The 18,494-nt window shown below is 38.3% G+C and overlaps 2 protein-coding genes across 6 annotated transcripts in view; one reads left to right on the forward strand and one right to left on the reverse strand.

Annotated features, from left to right (window-relative positions):
* Positions 1–18,494, forward strand: part of LOC124160759 (COMM domain-containing protein 4) — a 91,935-nt gene that overhangs the window by 27,706 nt on the left and 45,735 nt on the right. The window contains exon 4 of one of the 5 annotated variants that reach the window (XM_046536775.1): positions 1,906–1,978. The exons of the other annotated variants lie outside the window; for them this stretch is intronic. The gene's annotated coding sequence lies outside the window, so the exon portion shown is untranslated. The remainder of the gene's footprint in view (positions 1–1,905; positions 1,979–18,494) is intronic. 5 annotated transcript variants of the gene reach the window in all.
* On the reverse strand, positions 10,759–18,362 carry LOC124160760. Its single transcript, XM_046536777.1, has 4 exons — positions 18,151–18,362; positions 15,072–15,208; positions 13,230–13,520; positions 10,759–11,136 (listed from the first exon to the last, which is right to left on the reverse strand). The coding sequence occupies exons 2-4, from the start codon at positions 15,189–15,191 to the stop codon at positions 10,936–10,938; spliced, it is 612 nt and encodes a 203-aa protein (XP_046392733.1). The 5' UTR covers positions 15,192–15,208; positions 18,151–18,362; the 3' UTR covers positions 10,759–10,935.

An 18,494-nucleotide genomic window follows, 5' to 3' on the forward strand; every position in this document is an offset into this window, starting at 1 on the left:
GCCTTCGCTGATTCTTACCATGCATAACTTGCCAAGAATCTGAGAATTTAATGTATTTTAATCTTTGAATGCTCTCGAGTCTTATTTGGCGCTTTACAACTTAACTAGGCGCAGCAATGGAGTTGAAAACTCAAAAAGCATCTTGATGATCATCAACAATTGCGTTATTGGGTTCAAGTTTAGTATAGGTATTAGTTGAAAATATCACGACGGTATCCTGTACATCTTCATATTAGCCTGGTCAAATTAGCCCAAAAAAAGGGGGTACCCTTGCATAAATTGCCAACAAGCTGAAAATTTCCAGGACCGTTAGGAATACCTCTCCAATGAAATCCTGAAAAGTCCACATCGATCCCGTGTGTGCAAAAAGTTTTATTCAAGGTCAAAGGTCACAAAAATGGGTTTTTTGGATTTTTCGGCCAAACGGTTAGTTTTACGATAAAAATTGCTCAGTTCAAAATTGTAGAGCAGTTAATTTTCTACCAAATTGTTACCATACTTTTTTCTATAAGATTTATCATTTCTGAGATAGAGCCATTCGTAATTACCCGAAACTGTATTCTCAGTAATATGCTTAACTATATTATTGCGCTCTCTGAACATTATTGGACACGTAACACGCGTATTGCTCGAATGGCTCTATCTCAGAAATGATAAATCTTAGAGAAAAAAGTATAATGACAATTTTGTAGAAAATTAACTGCTCTACAATTTTGAACCGTGCAATTTTTATCGTAAAACTAACCGTTTGGCCGAAAAATCCAAAAAACCCATTTTTGTGACCTTTGACCTTGAATAAAAATTTTTGCACACACGGGATCGATGGGGACTTTTCAGGATTTCTTTAGAGTGGTATTCCTGACGCTCCTGGAAATTTTCAGCTTGTTGGCAATTTATGCAAGGGTCAATGTCTATTTTGACCGGGCTATATTACCCTGCAAGCCACCTACAGAGGTGTTTAGAAGGGGTTGAACCATCACTTCATGAAGCCGTTAATAATATCCACCGTGCACAACACCATCCATGGGGATTGAAGTTTACTTACACGAACATGCACTACGCAACACGTACACTACATATGACGCGTAATCCATGGGATTAATTTGTATCCTACTTATCGAGGCAATCCGCCTTTGGAGCTAAAACATTCTGTTAGAAATACTATTAGAAACATGCATTTAGGAACACATAAGTAAGTAAACTACACTGCTAATGAACTAGCCTATAACATCTTGAAGTTTCTAGGAAGATATTTATTCTATCGAGAGATATAAAGACTATCTTAAGTACTCTGTAATCGATTTAACCATTTATGCGTAGTGTGTGTTTGAAGTAGTATGCTATTGATGAATCTAGTTTATATTAAGTCAAGCTACGCTAAATTAGGTTGTAATGAAGGTGGACCTTTTGGAGGATTTGACCCTGGTGGTTCGCTTAGTGTACATGATGATAAATGGTTGATTAATATCGAGTTTTCTTGGTTTTTAAAACCTTATACGGAGCTAAGGATCGAATCTCGAAAATTTATTCAACTCGCGAGTCGTGACTCACTCTTTTAGAATTGATCTGAAACACGAAGTATGAATCACTCCTTAAAAACCGAATCAAATCTTCGATCAAATTTTTTTGTTTTCTCTCTTCGAGATGATTTTCTCTAAGGCTTTTCTTTCTATTGAAGCAAAGTTTCGGAATCCTGCTACTCTAACACCAACGAGTTACAAAATCAGTACCAGATATTTCGTAAAAACATTGTTTGTCCTCCGTACAACATTTTAATAAATTGAATTTTGAAACCCGGAGTCACCTACTGAAATACCCACTGCCTTTATAGTCGATTTTCGCTCATTTTTTTTACAATCCTCGGAGTACTAAAATTTTTTTGTTCCATCCTCGTTTTTACTATAGTGATTCAATGCAATTGGACCCGAATTGCTAAGCCGCTGGCTGGGAGTCTTCTGACAGTTTGCTTGGAAACTAGGTATGGCTAGCATTTTTCGCTATCACCAATTAATGTTTCCGTCCATTTTGCATAGAATATGAAAGTTGTGGAAATTTATGGATCCCGATTCAAGATTCCCATCGGTAGTCATTCATGAATATTATTTTGTTATACCATATAATGAAGTCCATCCATGTCTTTTAGCGTTTTTAATGGTGCGGTTTATGTATTTATATAGTGAGTGTATTTAATTTTATTCCTTACCACGTATTTAACTCATTAGGTTCCATAGTAATCCTAAATCGTGATTTAGTATAATATAAATTATGGCTGTAATTTAATATCTACGCCAGATGTAGGAGTGGCTATGCGTACTATTGACTACTAAAACAATTGACTCAGTAAAAATAATCAAATAATTTTTCATTCAATTTATGAAAGTATCAAACTGCTGTTTTGAAAAAGTGCATGTTCATTCTTGGCAATGACGCTTGGATATCGAAACCAGTATGGTATATAATTTTTATAAATTGAAATCCTTCAAAATGTTTTGAGACTACACTCTTTCTCTGTGAATTTTCAAAGCAATTCAAGGCGTCAGCTCAAAGTTTCCTCGTAAATAGAGATTTTATACTGATCAACAGTTGCTAATAGAAAGGAGCAGATAAAGCATCCCTCAGACATAGACAAAAAACTGTTCATCTCAGTTTTTCTGCCAAGTTGACTTATGCCTATGTTTGGAAATTTTAGTGTGTGAAAACTTCAACTGTGTGAAAAAAATGCATCAGTAGTTTTTCTACTACAACTCACGCTATTTTTTTTTTTACTTTTTGCACGCTTATAAATTGCGTAAAAGATCTATATCAAGTATTGAGGTCGCAAAACTATTGTCACCATTGGAACAGCGGAGGTGAAGAACGCGTAAGGGCATCCGGGCGCAAAAGATAAATGAGCGTCTGATGCTAGGCCTCATTACCCTTGAAGTGTGTGTGACCAAGTGCTGCTGTAGAGATAATAGCGGGACTTAGTGAAAATCTCTGTTGTGAAAGCAAATGACTCCACCAAATTGCTATCGTATTGATTGTCTTTGATGGAATTTTAAACGCATGTTAAGTATGATTCTTTATAATATCGATGTTACAGGATTTGTATTCGTTTAAATGAGGAACGAAAATGTGAGAATCCAGTATTCAAACTTAGTTAAAATTACTGGTTAAAAAGTTGTTCCTCTTAAAGCATCGCTTAAAATTTCTCTTAGTGTTTCTTTTTCCTATTCATAAGTCAAAATGATCGCGATAGTTATCAGACGAGATGTTATGGAACTGTTGCTCCTTGACTTTAACGTAACTTTTGCGAATTCCGATATTATTAAACTTAACCAGCCGGTATATGCATGCACGACTTGTGTAATTTATTGCATTATTATAAAGATAAGTCAATTTTTGCTCTTTGGCTGTTATGTCATCCATAAGTGTTGACTGTAATTACAATTTTATTGATATTCTACCCATCCTTGCCGTAGTTTATTAAAATGCATTGCAATTAGAGTCACCTATTCATCTTAATTTTCGATTCCGCTTCTCACAGTTAAGGAGAAAGAGGGTTTGAATGAATCGTATACGAAACGAAAGCCGTGTTAGAGAGACCAATGTTAGGTGAATGTTGATGGAGAAGGAATAGGGTTTATATATGTAAGAAGGAAGTTGGGGATCCAGGACAGTCGGGTTAAATCGCAAAATCCTACTTATGAACCTATTTCAATCGGTATAGTTCCTTTTACCTACTAAACCTAGCTCAGATTCACGTGGTCATTAAACATTCGTCATTTTGAAGACGCTGTGTTTTTGCCCTCCCATGAAGTTATTTTTGTGCTTTAAACCAATTAAATTAAAGCTTTATTGTTGTTAATGCATATTTAAAGCTTAAGTCGTGTGTCATTCATTGAAAATATTTTTAACAGCTCTTTTTACTATGATTTATAACAAAAATTTGTGTAAGGTGCTGGGGAAAATATTTAAACTACCATAAAAAAAACGTAATTTTGTATTACAAAATTCATTTTCCACAACTTTGGAATTTTAATTTGGCGGGTCGTAAAAATATACGAAGGTCTAGTGATCCAGGGTTAATAATTAATTCCTCAAAGTTAAAGTATTCCCTCAATCATGACTTCCGTGCTTAAATCTTTAACTTAGGCGTCAAAATTTGCAATCACGAGTCCCGTCCTCATCATTCCCGAGGATTTCGCCGTGGTATTCCTTGGGGAAGGATTCCGCTTCATCCTTACTTCTTAGTATTTAACGGAATCCGCCGTTTCTATTACACTATCTGGGGGTTTGACTAAGGGACGTAGACGTGAGGGGCATGAGACCCGAGTTCACCTCAAGATTAGGGGATCGTTATCTTCCACCGCGGTCCCTTTAGTCTTCGAAGGGTACGGGCATAAAACACGGGACTCTCCAGCGTGTGAGTGAAGCGTTGGGAATAGTCTGTGCCGAAGCGAGCCGTCCCAAATGCATGCGTATCCGCCGCCTCTGCAAATATTTTCAGCGACAAGCTCGCTTGGTGAATGGAGGACGGATATGCATGTTTTCATCTCTCGCGGTCTGTCGGTTTTTCTGCGTGTACTGGCTCGCTAGTTGACCATATATCACCGCCCGGACGTTGTGACATTTCGCCCTGACCTTGAGACTTGGTCTTTTTTTTTTTTTAATAATCGCACCTACGAAATTCTGATGGAGATCTGAATTTTCGCCCCGCTGTGGAAGTGTTCGACGGCTTCTCATTTTCCTAGTTGATCCTTTCCGGTTGATGTTGGAGGAGTAATATGGATGATCATGCATAATTTGTATATTTTTGGGAAATACTGAGTCCATTACTTCTAATCAAACTGTTGCTAAATTATGTAAAAAATATATCGGAATATTTGGAAAGTGACTGTGTGCTGCGAGATTTTTAAGATTTATTTATATTTACTTTTGTGCTAAAGCTGCTGATAGAAATATTTTACCGTTGTAAAGTCATGATTAAATGATTGATTCATCTCATTCTTTCGTGTGCACTTTTTAAATACGACTTTTGATGTGTAAATTATAACTTTCTCCACTGTTTCTTTATTCGTGTTACAACGAAAAAACGTATTTAAGTTATCGGAGGTTAAATATTGGCTAATTTTTCAACGTAGCTGTAGGGAGTGTGATATCTGTGCCATAATCCTTCCGATTAACGCTGTAGTCGGTAGTATTTAATGGTTTAATTTAACGGTGCATAATTTATGAAAACACAAAAACTGGAAGTGTGTTGTTAACATATTTGAAGACAAATCATTATTAACAAAAAAATTAAAGCTTTACCAACTCTACAGTTGCTCTCTGGTTGAATCGCATGAACTTACCAAGGCATGTACTGGAAGTGAAGAGGCTCGTGTTTTAGGTGCAAGTCTGTTCTGGAAGCGCTATATAACCACAGTTGAGGAATTGTTTATTTTTGATGGAATAATAATATGATATCAGCGTTTAGTTAGGTTTGAATTTTTGGCTTAGGGAAGTTAAGTTCTTTTTTTTCACATAAATGGATCGTGTTGAGCGTTAATTGAAGTAAAATAATTTCTTACTGTAATTCTTGAGATATTTTATACTCTTTTCCGATTGAGAGGTGTATTCATACGACTTTATTGATATTTTTATTTAAAATCGTCTTCGAATATTGCCAAAGTTTTGTTGGCCATACTAACAATTCTTTCTATAATAACTAATTCTTATTTTCCGGTCTTCATTTGGTAATTACGCGTGTATCTTATTTAAAACTTATTTCACGTATTGTAATGTTGTATCATATTACATATACGTTGTACAACCCACCTTGATGTAGCTTCTGAACTTCTTCCCTTGGCTATTTAGCTGCGTGATTTGGTGGGATTCAATTAGACTTAATTGCTGAAACTATTATCTATTTAACTATTATTATTACATATGAGTGGGTGAGAAGCCAAGGGGTTCAAGTTATTTCTTTTTCTTAACAGAGTTAGGTGCAGAAATTAGGTAAAGAAAACAAACGAGATCAATTAGATATGCAGTAGTTGTACTTGATTTTCCACTCGAAGTCAGCACAGAATATAGACTCACTCGTAACCCTTGACAACCAAGTTTTTGTATATTTCTTCTAATTATTACCTTTACCTAACTCTTTTTATAAAAATAATCACTTGTATCCCTTGGCTTCTCACCCCCTCATATATGGTTAAAAGTACGTTTTTATTAGCAATAGTTTTAGCAGTGAAGTCTAATTTAATCCCCCCAAATAGTAACAGCGTCGTTGTAATTGGTTGATTTTAGGCCGCATGCAATTTGTTTGATTATACGAGAGTGACCGTTTTCTGCAATAGGAATGCGTAAAATGTCAAAAGTGATTGGGTAGTGACACAAGAGACGCGGCAGTTTGGTGTGCATGAAATCTCGAGGCAGCATTCGGAGAAAACTTTCTATGGGAGGTTTCCTGGAAATATTCAAGCTGTCTCCGTAGTTTCGACTGCGGGGATGCGGCGCCGCGCCGTTACTATATCAAGTGTTTTTGAAAGATTTTGTAGATAAGAATCACTGGTGTAAATGAAGAGCGGGAATATCGAATGAATATTTTGGAAGCTGTATTCGTGGAATGCAGTCAAATGCTCATGTTCTGTTGTTTTAAAAGGTATCTGACTCTCTTGTCAAAACATTAAGACAAAAAATTAAATATGGTGATTAAATTAATCGTATGCCCATGCTTAGTTGCGCATGTAAACATCATCAGGTCTAAGGTTGAGTATGCAGTGGATTAATGATGAAGAGAGAGCTTGTAAAGAAAAATACCTATTGGTATGAAAAATGCCTGAGGATATTTAAAAAATATTTTTTAATCATAAGGAAATTTCACAACGCTAGGCCCAGAAAATTATTTTTAATGACATAATTTGGATAATTTTTCCCTCTAGTGACGAATCTATGTCATTAAAATGCCAGTGTGTCATGCAAGACGGAAACTCAGTTTAGAATATGTACGGATCATGAGCTCCATAAGTTTCCGTTTTCCTGTTCTTTGAAACAAGCGATACTTACTACATTTTAGCATAAGTTGAGCCTAATGGAAAATTATTACAGCCTATTACTTTAATTAGTTCCCATTAGGTATAAAGGGCTAAAGTATTCGTACCTTGTTACTTTATCGTCAGATCCAGGATGAATTAAAATGAATTGGAACCCAGACTAAAATTAAATTATTCGTATCGCACTCCGAGCTTTTGCTGCTGTGAAAAGCGTGTTTTTTTAAATCTTATTTATTATTTTTAAAGTCAAAGAGCTGAAATGGTTGATCGGTGTAGTTTTGTTTTCATTTTAGGGGTTGAGAAGCCAAGGGGTACAAGAGATTTTTTTCTAAACAGAGTTACGCACAGTTAATCGTTAGAAGAAATATACAAAAACTTGGTTGCCAAGTGATACGAGTGAGTCTCTGTTCTGTGCTGGCATCGAGTGGAAAATCAGTTGCATTACTAAATATCTAAGTGATCTCGTTTGTTTTCTTTACCTTATTTCTGTACCTGACTCTGTTTAGAAAAAGGAAATCACTTGTGCTGCTTGGCTTATTACCCACTTATTTGACAGTTCAGTTTTTCAGCTTACTCCCTATCCATCTATCTTGGGGCACGCTCTCTTCATCCAGGGGAAAGGAAGTATTCGATAAAAATCCATTTCGATGGTGAAAATAGTGGTAAAGGCGGGTGAGATCGGGAAGAGAGGTAGGCAAACTGCGGAGAAGGAGGATAAGAAAAAGGTTTCGGAAGGGACGGACGTGGGCAGAGGATAGAGGGAGCTAAAATCCCTGGCGAACGAATTGTTTCGTGGAAGAGAGGTTAAAGTGACGCATCACTCCCGGCTTGGCCGGACCTATTTTGTCATTTCTTTGCGGCGATTGACTTGCTTTAAACTTAAACTATCAAAAAGTTGAGATGTAATGCCTGTGAAAATATTCTAGAGCCACTTTTAGTACATTTAATTATATAGGACTCCAAGCGGTACGGAGTTACAGTGACAAGTCGAGGTTTTGGCCAAAATTCAAATGAGATATAAAGGCTACATTATGAATAAGAAATTAAAACATTTTTAATACCAGTGGTATCCCTTTCATATAGAACAATTAATTCCTATGCGAAACAATTCGTGAACAATACGAAACAATTCGTGGAGAGATATTAAGGGGACGCATCACTCTCGGCTTGGTCGGACCTATCTTGTCATTTATTTGTGGCGCATAACTTGCTTAAAAATTCATTTATCATCTTGAAATTTTCTATCATTTTGAAATTCTGAAATCTTGAAATGGACTTAATGTATGAACACGAGATTAAACGCCAAAAAGGACCCTGTAACCACCCAACTTGTGCGAAAGTATGAAAAGAAAATAGAATCTGTTCTGATTTGATTCATGCATTTGTATATGTTCCGTTCCAGTCCACAGAAATAGTTAACGCTATTAGACATTAACTCGTACGTGTTAATTTATCGTGTAAACAGTTTTTTAATGGTAATAACACTTTAATAATGCTAATAACATATAAATGGCTGTTGTCAACATTTTGGCTTTGTCTTAGATTTGAATACTTTACCTCAATATTTATATCGCAAATACTTATCTTTATTATTTTCTTATCTCTGGAGTTCTCTGTTGTTGTCTGTTAAAAATCCTCTTCTCTGTCTATTTTCAAAGAAAAAATATTTAATTATTACCTCAGAGAGCACTTACGCCAGTAAGTTAAATTTATTCTAATGGTATGTATTTACAAATTATTTGGGAAATTATTGTCTGATTTGTCTCTTCATCCTCATTATTTCTGTATGTTATCATTATGTAATCAGTGTAATTTTACTTCGGTGTGGTAGGTATTTTAGATTCCTATTGCCAAGAGAATTGTGCCGGTTAAATTTTTATTGTTTGAGCAGAAATTGTTGTTTGCATTTGTATGTGCTCTTATGAGGAGACCCATAATATAAATAAACTTAATCCATATTCAAATATTTTTAGATGAAAATTTCTATATTTGAAATAAATGTACTTTTGGACAAGGGTCTGCCTGATCATTTCAATGTGATATAGGTTTCAAAATTTAAGGAAGTATTGCTTCTCGAATAAATACAAAATACGCTAGTTGGGGCAGAAGTGATGCGTCGTCTTAACCTCTCTTCCGCGAAACAATTTGTAATTAAGGTATGGTATTTGGAGGAGGCGACCGACAGCTGAGCTCATTTACGCCAAGAGGGAAGGGTAGGTAAGGAGGGATGGAGAGAAACCTGCTCTTAACGAAAGGCGCCAAGAGGGTCACGGTTTAACGTCCCATCCGACGGACGGAGTGTTGCGCTTGAAATGTTCTCCACACAACATTCAAGCAGGGATCGGGCAGTCTCTGAAAATTCTCTGCCACCGCCGGGATTTGAACCCGAGCCCACGGGGTGGGAAGCCAACACTTAAGCCACCATACCAACCCGATCCCCGCGCAACAGTTCATTAACTCTATTTGCTTTGGTGATTTGTTTGCAGGATGATAGCTTAAATTTAAACGAGTAATTACGTCATGAGAAACGGTGAGTCGAAGGAAAGTGATGCGTCCTCTTAAGAGTAGCACTGAGGAAATGGGAATATAAGGTCATCTGTAAACCTTGGATACTTCTTCGAGTAGATACTTCTAATGCGGTGGGTAAACGTTGTTAATTAACGTGAGCAAAGAACATTTGTTTTCAATCGCGATTTCGTTCACTACTTCCTTCAGTTTATCCTAATTAATACCTCGGATTTAGGCAATCCAAAGTGAAGGCGTCTTTTGAAGGAAGTCATTTATTTCTTTGTCTTCGCATTCCCTATGGAGCCTTATCGTAAACTCTTATGAGGAGAGTTCTTATTCAGTATCATCTTCAAATGTGCTAAATCATGTATGGAATAGCATTAAAAAACTGTTTTCTTGTTATTATATGTCTTAGGAGTAATGTTCTCGTATTTTCCATCGATTTGTCTTCTCCCTAGTTATTTTTGGCGTTCAGTAGTGTCATATACGAATTCGGGCTGCTATTTTTTCTTGTTTTCCGTTATTCCCGATCAGCACGGTTATTTTCACCCAGCCTTACAGCTTTGTGTGTCGTATTCTAGCCCGCAGCGAGTCGAGGGCTTCCATGGACTTATCCATCCCACTGATGAAGCTCAGGGAACTGTTATCTCCACGTCAGGCGAAAGACTTTTCTGAATCTTCCTCTTGTTTATTCCTTTCGGCAAAGGCGTTCGCTACATCACTGAAGGCCCTTCATCCCGGAGGGAGCTCGGTCACAGTAGCTCTGTTGATTTCCTAAATATTTCTGTGGATAGGAATCCTAGCCATCATCCCTACATGCCCCACAAAAAAACGGAAATCTGGAATGCTATTCCACCCGCATTCTTCTAGTGTGTTGCCCTCTTCGACAAAGTAAACAGCAGATGCGTTGTACCGGCAATATATTGGTTCCCCCATGAGAAAGTTTTTGTGAAGACTCTCTGAGATAGTGCGCCTGCTTAAAAAAAAGTGATTTTTAGATTTCTAGCTTCTTTAAACATTTTTTATCGATATGATGAAATTAAAACTCGCGCTAAAGAGCCGTCCTAATGATAACATCTTAGATCTTGCCTGAAAATGTGACATTATTATGAAAGGTGCCATTTAAATATACAAGTGAGCCTAACATAGATTTATTCTTTTATTTTATACCACCTTAAATTGATAGGGATAGACCTTTTCTACAACCAGGATTGGAATGAAACCCGGAGAAAACAGGCTAAAAATCTTTATTATTCTCTGAGTTACACGTGGACCGTTCGTGGGGCCGACACGGCCCTCGAAATCCGAACACGATCGACGCATTAATTATTATTGATTGTTTACATATGTGTATAATATAATATGGAGGGAGTCACCGCTTCTCAGGGGGGGGGGATTTGGGGGCCGCTCAGAGGCGCGACCTGGGCTCCCTGACCGCCTCCTCGGCCTGCCCCCGCCTCCGCTTGCCCCTCGCCGCCCAGAACACGTCCTCCTCGCCGCCACCGGCGTCCTCGGACTCGCTGCCCCCGCTTCCCGCGATGATCTTCGCCACCAGCGCCTTCACTCGGTCCTTGCCGTAGCCCCTCTTCAGGTCCATGACGCCCTTCACCTGTTGATGGAATACAGTTTAGAGCGAAGGTCTTCAACCCGCGGCCCGCCGGCTAATGTCTTGCGGCAGGTAGAGACTAAGGAAAATATTGTATCGCGCCACACAGTATCAAATAAATATATATCGAAACACTCGTAAAAAATCAAAAATTTCAAAAATAAAAAAAAAAACGAAAAAAAAACAATGTCAAAAATTGCATTGATTGATTGAACTTTTTAGCCTATATAGATTTTTTCACTTTAAATGATGTTTTTTTTTATATATTATATTGATGTGGTGGTAAAGTGACGTGGAGCATTGTGGCCTTCCAGACGATGTGAAATCGATTTTTGGCCTTTGCATTAAAAAAGGCGGAATACCCCTGGTTTACAGGATGGATATTATTTCATCATTCTTCGCGATGAGCTCAAACCCCTTTCTAAACAATTTTAATTTCTATGAAACATTGATTAATAATACATTAATTTAATTAGTGACGGATAACATAAACCTATTCACAGAAGAAACTGCACAGTAATCATGTAATCGAATGAAGAGGAATCAGGATGGTTGGTTGAATTTACAGAAGGTGATCGACAGCTGAAGTCATTTGCAGCTAACTTCTCATCCGACGGACGGATGGAAGTTAAGTCGCGGGTAGTAATTAAGCACTTGCCTTCCTTGACCCTGGTTAATTTGAGTTTTTCTCTACTTACTGCTATGTATCATTGACGATTCCATGTTAGCTCTTTTGAATCAATGGAAGCTCTTCTTTGAGTTTCCTAACTCTATAGTTATGGCGAATTGAGTCATGTTAAATCGTTGTAAGCAAGGCTACACTCGTTTCAAACCTTCTCATTCCTCTTGAAATTTTCATGGTGTGCCAAGTAGAACTTGGTCAACACTTGCCTATATCTCAAGTTTAAAATTTAACATCTGAGAAAGGTAAAATATTAGAAGTTGAGGTACTGGAAAATACAGGCAAGGATTGATTTTTTTATATATATGTGCTGTGAAAATTTCTAGATGAATGCTTACACCAAGGGGAATGCATATAGGAGGCCCAATTCCATCCCATGGAAGGCTGATTCCTGTTGCCACTTTGGTTGCATTCTAATCGGTTTTCAAAAATGTTCGAAGCGCGGCTATGAGTTCAATGCGATCCACTTTTTGTAATATTTTGCAGTAAAATGATCGTTATTGCGAGGAGTAGCTTTGAAAAGTTATGAATTTGTTGGATCGCATCGTCAGGAATATAAATTCCAGTGAAGATCCCTTGTTTTACCTTATTTCCCCGTGAAACTTGGATCATTTTGTCCGTCAGCGACGCAAGTGGCGAAATTTGTGACTCCATAAAATGCGCGGTCGGTGACGACACATTTAGGGGCAGACTTCACGGTCTTCCTTTGTAATATTCGTGGCTTACATTGGCTTACATTTTAAGCGTAAAAGTTAAGTTGAGCGGGAGTGATGCGTCCTCGCAAATGCTTCAATCTTATCTTAGTGGAAATTTATCGTGTTTTAACTCCTGAAAACCCTTAGAATATCTCTATAACATCAAATTTGGTGTTAAAATCTCTCTAGAAGACTACTAAATACCCTCTAAAAATTCCCACTCTTGCAAAAATTACAGAAAAAAGGACTGCAAAAATGACTGTGATTTTAAGAGGGAAATCGATGTGTAAATTCTGAATGGTACAATTATTTTTTGGACAAGGTCGGGCATAAAAATCAAAAATTGGCATTTGTGTCACGATTTCAGTCGTTTAAAGCTGTTATTAGACAACAATTTTCCATCCGTAAAGGCGCGAGTAAAAGCCTTACTGCTAGTCAGTGCATTGCACAAATATCAGTTTCATTTTATGTGTTATTGATAATTTAGAGAAAAAAATATAAATTACATTTAGCCTCAGATATTACTTTTGAAAAAGCATGTGCATAGGATTTTATCGTTTAATCGTATCGTTTTATCGCTTTAACTAGAAACATAAAAATCAATAAATTTTTTCTCCTAGGAAGAAGTTCTTAATCAACACTGAGTGGAACGACATTAATTTAGCGTTCCGCTGCTATTCCGGGTGGGCGGAAAAACCGAAGATTTTATTCTTACGTACCTGTCCGCAGCACCTTCGGCCCCGCGATTCCCAGGCGTAGGGTTCTTCGTCCTCGTCAGCTGTCGCCCTCTGCGGAAGGGCCCAGCGGGGCCCGTAAGGCCGCAGGATGATTGGGTCGGCGGGTCCCTGCTGGGCCTCTGGCACCTCCTCCAGGTCGCCAATGCGCAGTCTGTGGCCTTTAGGGGCCCAAATGGCCTCTTCCTCGTCGTCCGGAGAGGGGATTAGGTTGCCGTGGGCCCTCTTGGCCCGCTTCGTTTGCGTGGCCTCCGTCAGGTCCTCAGCTCTCATCTCCTGTGAAGTGGAAAGGTCGTTTGGCATCTTGGTAAATTGGAACTTTCCAAAATGTATGAATGAATGATTGGTTTTATGTATGCTCTGGGTAACCCATTACATCAAAAAATATAAGTGCCGATGACATTCTTCTCAAAATACAATAATTATGAAATAAAAATAATAATAATTGTAGGGAAATGGTAAAAAAACAATGGGAATTTTCTGCAAAATAGCTATGAAATTAATTTGCGTGGACTGCTACCTTGCATGTTGGTAGATTTAGTACAATTTTCCATCAAAGATTGGTAGTAAAACCGTGTATTTTACTCTCAATTTCACTGCTGTCTCGGAGTCTCCCGTGGCGTACAGAATTTGTGGATTTCTCCATTTTCCGGGTTATCGCCGCGTTTCGTGGTCAGAGGTGACGACAGTTTCGCCAGGATTCCACCAGGGCCGATTCCCCCGATAACCCGGAAAATCCACAAAAAATCCACAAAATCTCAATTTCACTAATTATCTCTCAAAAAGTTGAAATTCGATTATTTTCGTTTGGATTGCGGGTTTGCTTTTGGGTTTGTTCACTAAGCCAAGGTTCTGGTTCTTGTCAGGTCCACGGCTGTCGTCTCCTGAGAAGAGGTCTTGTTGCATCTCTTAGTAAATTCAGGTTGAACAGTGATTTTAAAGATGAAAGAGCATGGGACAGTCCAAAATGTTGGGAAATGGTGTAAAAAAGTCAGAGCTGTCTCGCTGAACAGCTATGAGATTACCTTGTTAGCTTGTCGGTAGGTTTCGTGCAGTTGTTAATCAGAGATTGCGAATAAAACGTATATTTTACCATCAGTTTTACTTATTATCTCTCTAAAAGGTTAAATTTGATTTACTACGGTTGGATTATAGGTTTCTTTTGGCTTTGTTAACTAAGCTGTGGTTGGATCAATTATGGAAATGGAAAGCGTGGCTTTGTTTTGTTCTTGTTTTGCTTTCTTTGTGTTTGATTTTTGCCCTAAGTCGAGGAGCTATCCTGAGATATCCCCATCTATTTCTACAATTTACCTGTTATGTAAAGTTACTCAGAGAAATTGATTCAGCCCATTCCCGGGTGAAACGAATAAAAAATGACTAATAAAAGCTTTAGTGACGCATTACGTACTCGGAATCTTAATCATAGCAATGGTGTTGTGATTCACGAGCATGGGTCTAGATATTGCTCTCTGTACCGATCGATTTTACTTAATTACGGGGGATACATTTTTTAAATATTCTGGAATATAGAATTTACCTAGTTTTTCTGTTATTTAGTAACGGTGAACATTAAATTCACGCGTGATGACTCAAAGTGGAAGATTGTCAAATTACGCAAACTGTAAAGGAGAAAGGAAATGGTATGCGTATGTTTAGAGAAATGTGAATGACTAATTTGACGGAGGGAAATGGCAAAAGCGTGTCAACATAGAGCTCATTAGTTCGTCGAAATTTTCCGTAACTCCGTTGTCTCCCTGGTAAAACATTAGAAAGCCTGGATTTAATCAACTCCTAATCCATTTAATTCAAATCGCTGAGTGTACTCACGTGTGCCAACGAAGTTGATTCCATTTTCTGTTCTCTGCTCGTGTCTTTTGGTGTCGTCGCTGCTGCTCCGGCTATAATGAGCACCACGAGGGCCAGGGTCAATCCGCTGATGAGGACCATTTCGAGGTAGAGCTGTCCTGTAAAGAACGCAAGGAATTGAATTTACTATCGGCGCAAAAACGGTAGAACGCATTTGTATGAAATTCTGCCGAAGCTCTCCGTAGGGTAATGTAAGATATCGTGTTACTCATTGTTTATTCGACTACATTAAGTAATCATTAAACATTGTTTATGCGTAAAAATTTAGATTCTGCGGTCGAAAGAGTGGAGAAGAACAGTTCGGCAAAACGGTTGTCTTTTTCATCTCGTCACTGGAAAAATATTTGATTGGTGCTCTTCATCGTTTTTTATAGAGAGAACGACATAGTCGCATTACAAATAGCTTCTTAAAATTAAATTTTACCCATTCTTTGATTTTTTAAATTACCGAAAGGTAGATTTCAATATCCGAAATCTAGAAAAGTATATGAATATCGAAGTTATATATGTTGTTTTATGGAAAAGATGTTTACAAACTTTTCATGTAAGGAAATGCTGATGTTGTTCCTCTTGCTAAAAATAAACCTCAAAGACTAAAAATACCTTTCTGGTGGTGTGCAATGCCGCGGGGCATTTTCGTCTTTGTGGATAAAAATGAGTAGGAGGTTTTACTGTCTCAGAGTGTTTTATGTGAAATTTACATTTTATGTGAAATATTGTTTATTCAGTAAATCATTGTTATTCGGTTCAATATAAAAATATTTTCTGACTGCCTTGATTGTGTGCTTAGATTTTAGTGTCCCGTTCCGTCAGAGTGTGTGAAATAAAAATTAAGAATTGAATTACCTTGCCGCTTTTGCTGAATCAATGTGGCGCTTAATTCCACAGAAAGAAGTAATACTTCAGATAATTATTCTGCTCAATTGTCTATTTTTCAACCTTGGCGTGGGTAATTTCTTACCATCGCCATCTAATAGTTAATCGTGAACTTCGATACCCTTTCTTTGTTTATACCCATCATTGATAGTTGTCAATGTTCGTCTCTCATTTGCGATCTAAGCTTACTGATAAAGGATGTGAAAGAGAAGAAATACGTAGGCGTTAAAGTATTGGCAGATAAAAGAATTGAGTGGAGAACTGCGTGACACCATTTGTAGAATTGTTGACCAGTGATGATAATGAAGCTTACTCTCTCATACAACAGCTTAATAATCAATGAATATGTCAATTCCGTGAAGGGAAAATCATTATAGTAAAGGACAAAAATAAGAAAGATAAAAGTATATAAAATAAAACATGAATTGTGGTAGAGCATAAAGTATAAGCAGCGATAATCGTTATAATTACTCCAAGATGAAAAGGAAGCAAAAAAAGTTGGTAAGTGCAGAAGCTTCGAAGAAGTTGGCACTATCTCTGTTCGCATAAAAGTACCATTTTTTCTTCAATCTAAGGAATAACTGCGATTAATAATTTTTTATCATTTTTCACTATTCTTAAATCAGTTATTACCAAACGGGAACGAAAACCTAGGTATCGGTGATCACATATCTCAATCACATCGTTTTTATATATTTCATCTCTAATCCGTTACGAGTCGAAGCTTACGAATGATTTCATCTTCCAGTGATTTTGCAATACAAGCGTATCCACTGCTTAAAACAGCTATGGTTATTTTTATCTGGTGTTTTCAACCCTGGCGTTAATGCTCTTCTGCGCTGGACGCAAGGCGTTGCGGGACACTGGACTAACACTTTCTGGTTTAGTTGCGCTCGACATGACTGTTGACCAATGCCGTAAATATAGGACATGAACTTTATCTGGTCGGGTCTGGAAATCAGGCTCCTCTGACTTTTTATACTACTTAGGTATTGCGTCTCACGTCCTATGTATATCGCCTTAATGTCTTGTTTCCAGTGAGCCAGCTCTACAGTGTTTGTAGGATTATGGTTAACTAACTATGATCCTAGTGATAAAAAATAACACCGCGTAACCAGGACCTTCGCTTTGAGAAATGTGGTTGGAATGGACAGTTTATCGAAATAGGGGCAGTAGACATTAGAGCTAATTTAAATAGCTGACGCCACCTTAACAGCCTTTCTACTAGAGTGCGGAAATTGCGGTCATTCCTCGACCTGGACACTTGTTCGTTTGAGGCCGTGCCAACTCTGCGGGTGACCGCTTTTCTACAAAGTGGTGGGATGTTCGCATGGTGCCAGTTACCGGCGACAACAGGTGATCGTGCCCAGATGGCACATCAGTGCACATCGGAACTTTTCGTCCAATTCAGCTCGGCCCCTTCGGGTTTGTCGATCTCTCGCACATGGAACTGTGCACCGCCATACTCAACTAGACCACTCCCCGACGCCTACGCCATTTATGCCAAAATAATCGTGAATTCTCCAACATTTACCCCACAATAGAATGATTAGTTATTATTTTTTTTTTCGTTTTTTTTTTCACTATTAGAATCGTTAGTGACAAAGTCGCGTCGTAGATAACCGTCGGCGTGGGTGGTGGGGTGTGCGTGCTAGTTAATGTTACTGTTACTTACACAAAACACTGGCTGTCACTTAGAAGATCGACTTGAGAGGTAGACTAAAATTTAAGGGGTGAGAAGCCAAGGGGTGCAAGTGTTTTTTTTTTCTAAAAATAATTCCGTTCATAAATTGATAGAAGAAATTTACAAACACTTAGTGGTCAAGGGATACCAGTGAGCATCTGTTTTGTGCTGAGTAGAAAGTCAAATGTACTATTGAATACCTTGGTGATCTCGTTTGTTTTCTTTGCTTAATTTATGTACCTAATTCTGTTTAGAAATTGAAATCACTTTTATCCTGTGGTTTATCACCCCGTCAATTGTCTTACAAAATCGTAGCGACAGTCGCCAATGTCTCCGCTAAGTTAAGTAAACTAGTAATAATCAGAATGATCGCCCAAGCCAAGCACTGACCATCGTTAGATGTACGTAGTAGAAATGAGAAGATGGAGACATCTCTAAAATTCTGGTGGGGTGAACAATGTTTCAGTCCGTCCTGCTCACCTTGTGTTTAGGGTAGGGTGTCCTTGGTTGGCGTCGGCGGCCGCGCTGGGTGACCGCGAACTTCGAACCTCGAGTCCTTCGAACTTCAGCGACGTCCAAGAGCGAGGCGGCGGCCTTTCCCTCTGTCCCCACGGAATGGCTTTCCTCCTCCGCGAGTCGACCTCCTCGTCCTGCTGCGAGTGACCCTTGTGTACTTCTTCCACTAAGGAAGAGCTCTGCTCCCGTTATGGTCCCACTGGAATGGTAGGGCCCAATATAAGGAGACGCACCCTCTGTTCCCCCCTTACCTCCGTTGGGTGTTGGTCCTGAGGGGTTTCTCGTGGCCAGGGGTGTCTCAGGGAATA

Source organism: Ischnura elegans, chromosome 6 (assembly GCF_921293095.1).
Source record: "Ischnura elegans chromosome 6, ioIscEleg1.1, whole genome shotgun sequence".
NCBI lineage: Eukaryota > Metazoa > Arthropoda > Insecta > Odonata > Coenagrionidae > Ischnura > Ischnura elegans.

Bases quoted from the DNA above. Each gene is read 5' to 3' on its own strand.
- LOC124160760 (XM_046536777.1), bottom strand. From the start codon at position 15,191: ATGGTCCTCATCAGCGGATTGACCCTGGCCCTCGTGGTGCTCATTATA. The intron at 13,521-15,071 runs GTGAGTACACTC...TCCACTTCACAG, and splicing joins AATCAACTTCGTTGGCACAC to GAGATGAGAGCTGAGGACCT. The intron at 11,137-13,229 runs GTACGTAAGAAT...TTCCATCAACAG, and splicing joins GCCGAAGGTGCTGCGGACAG to GTGAAGGGCGTCATGGACCT.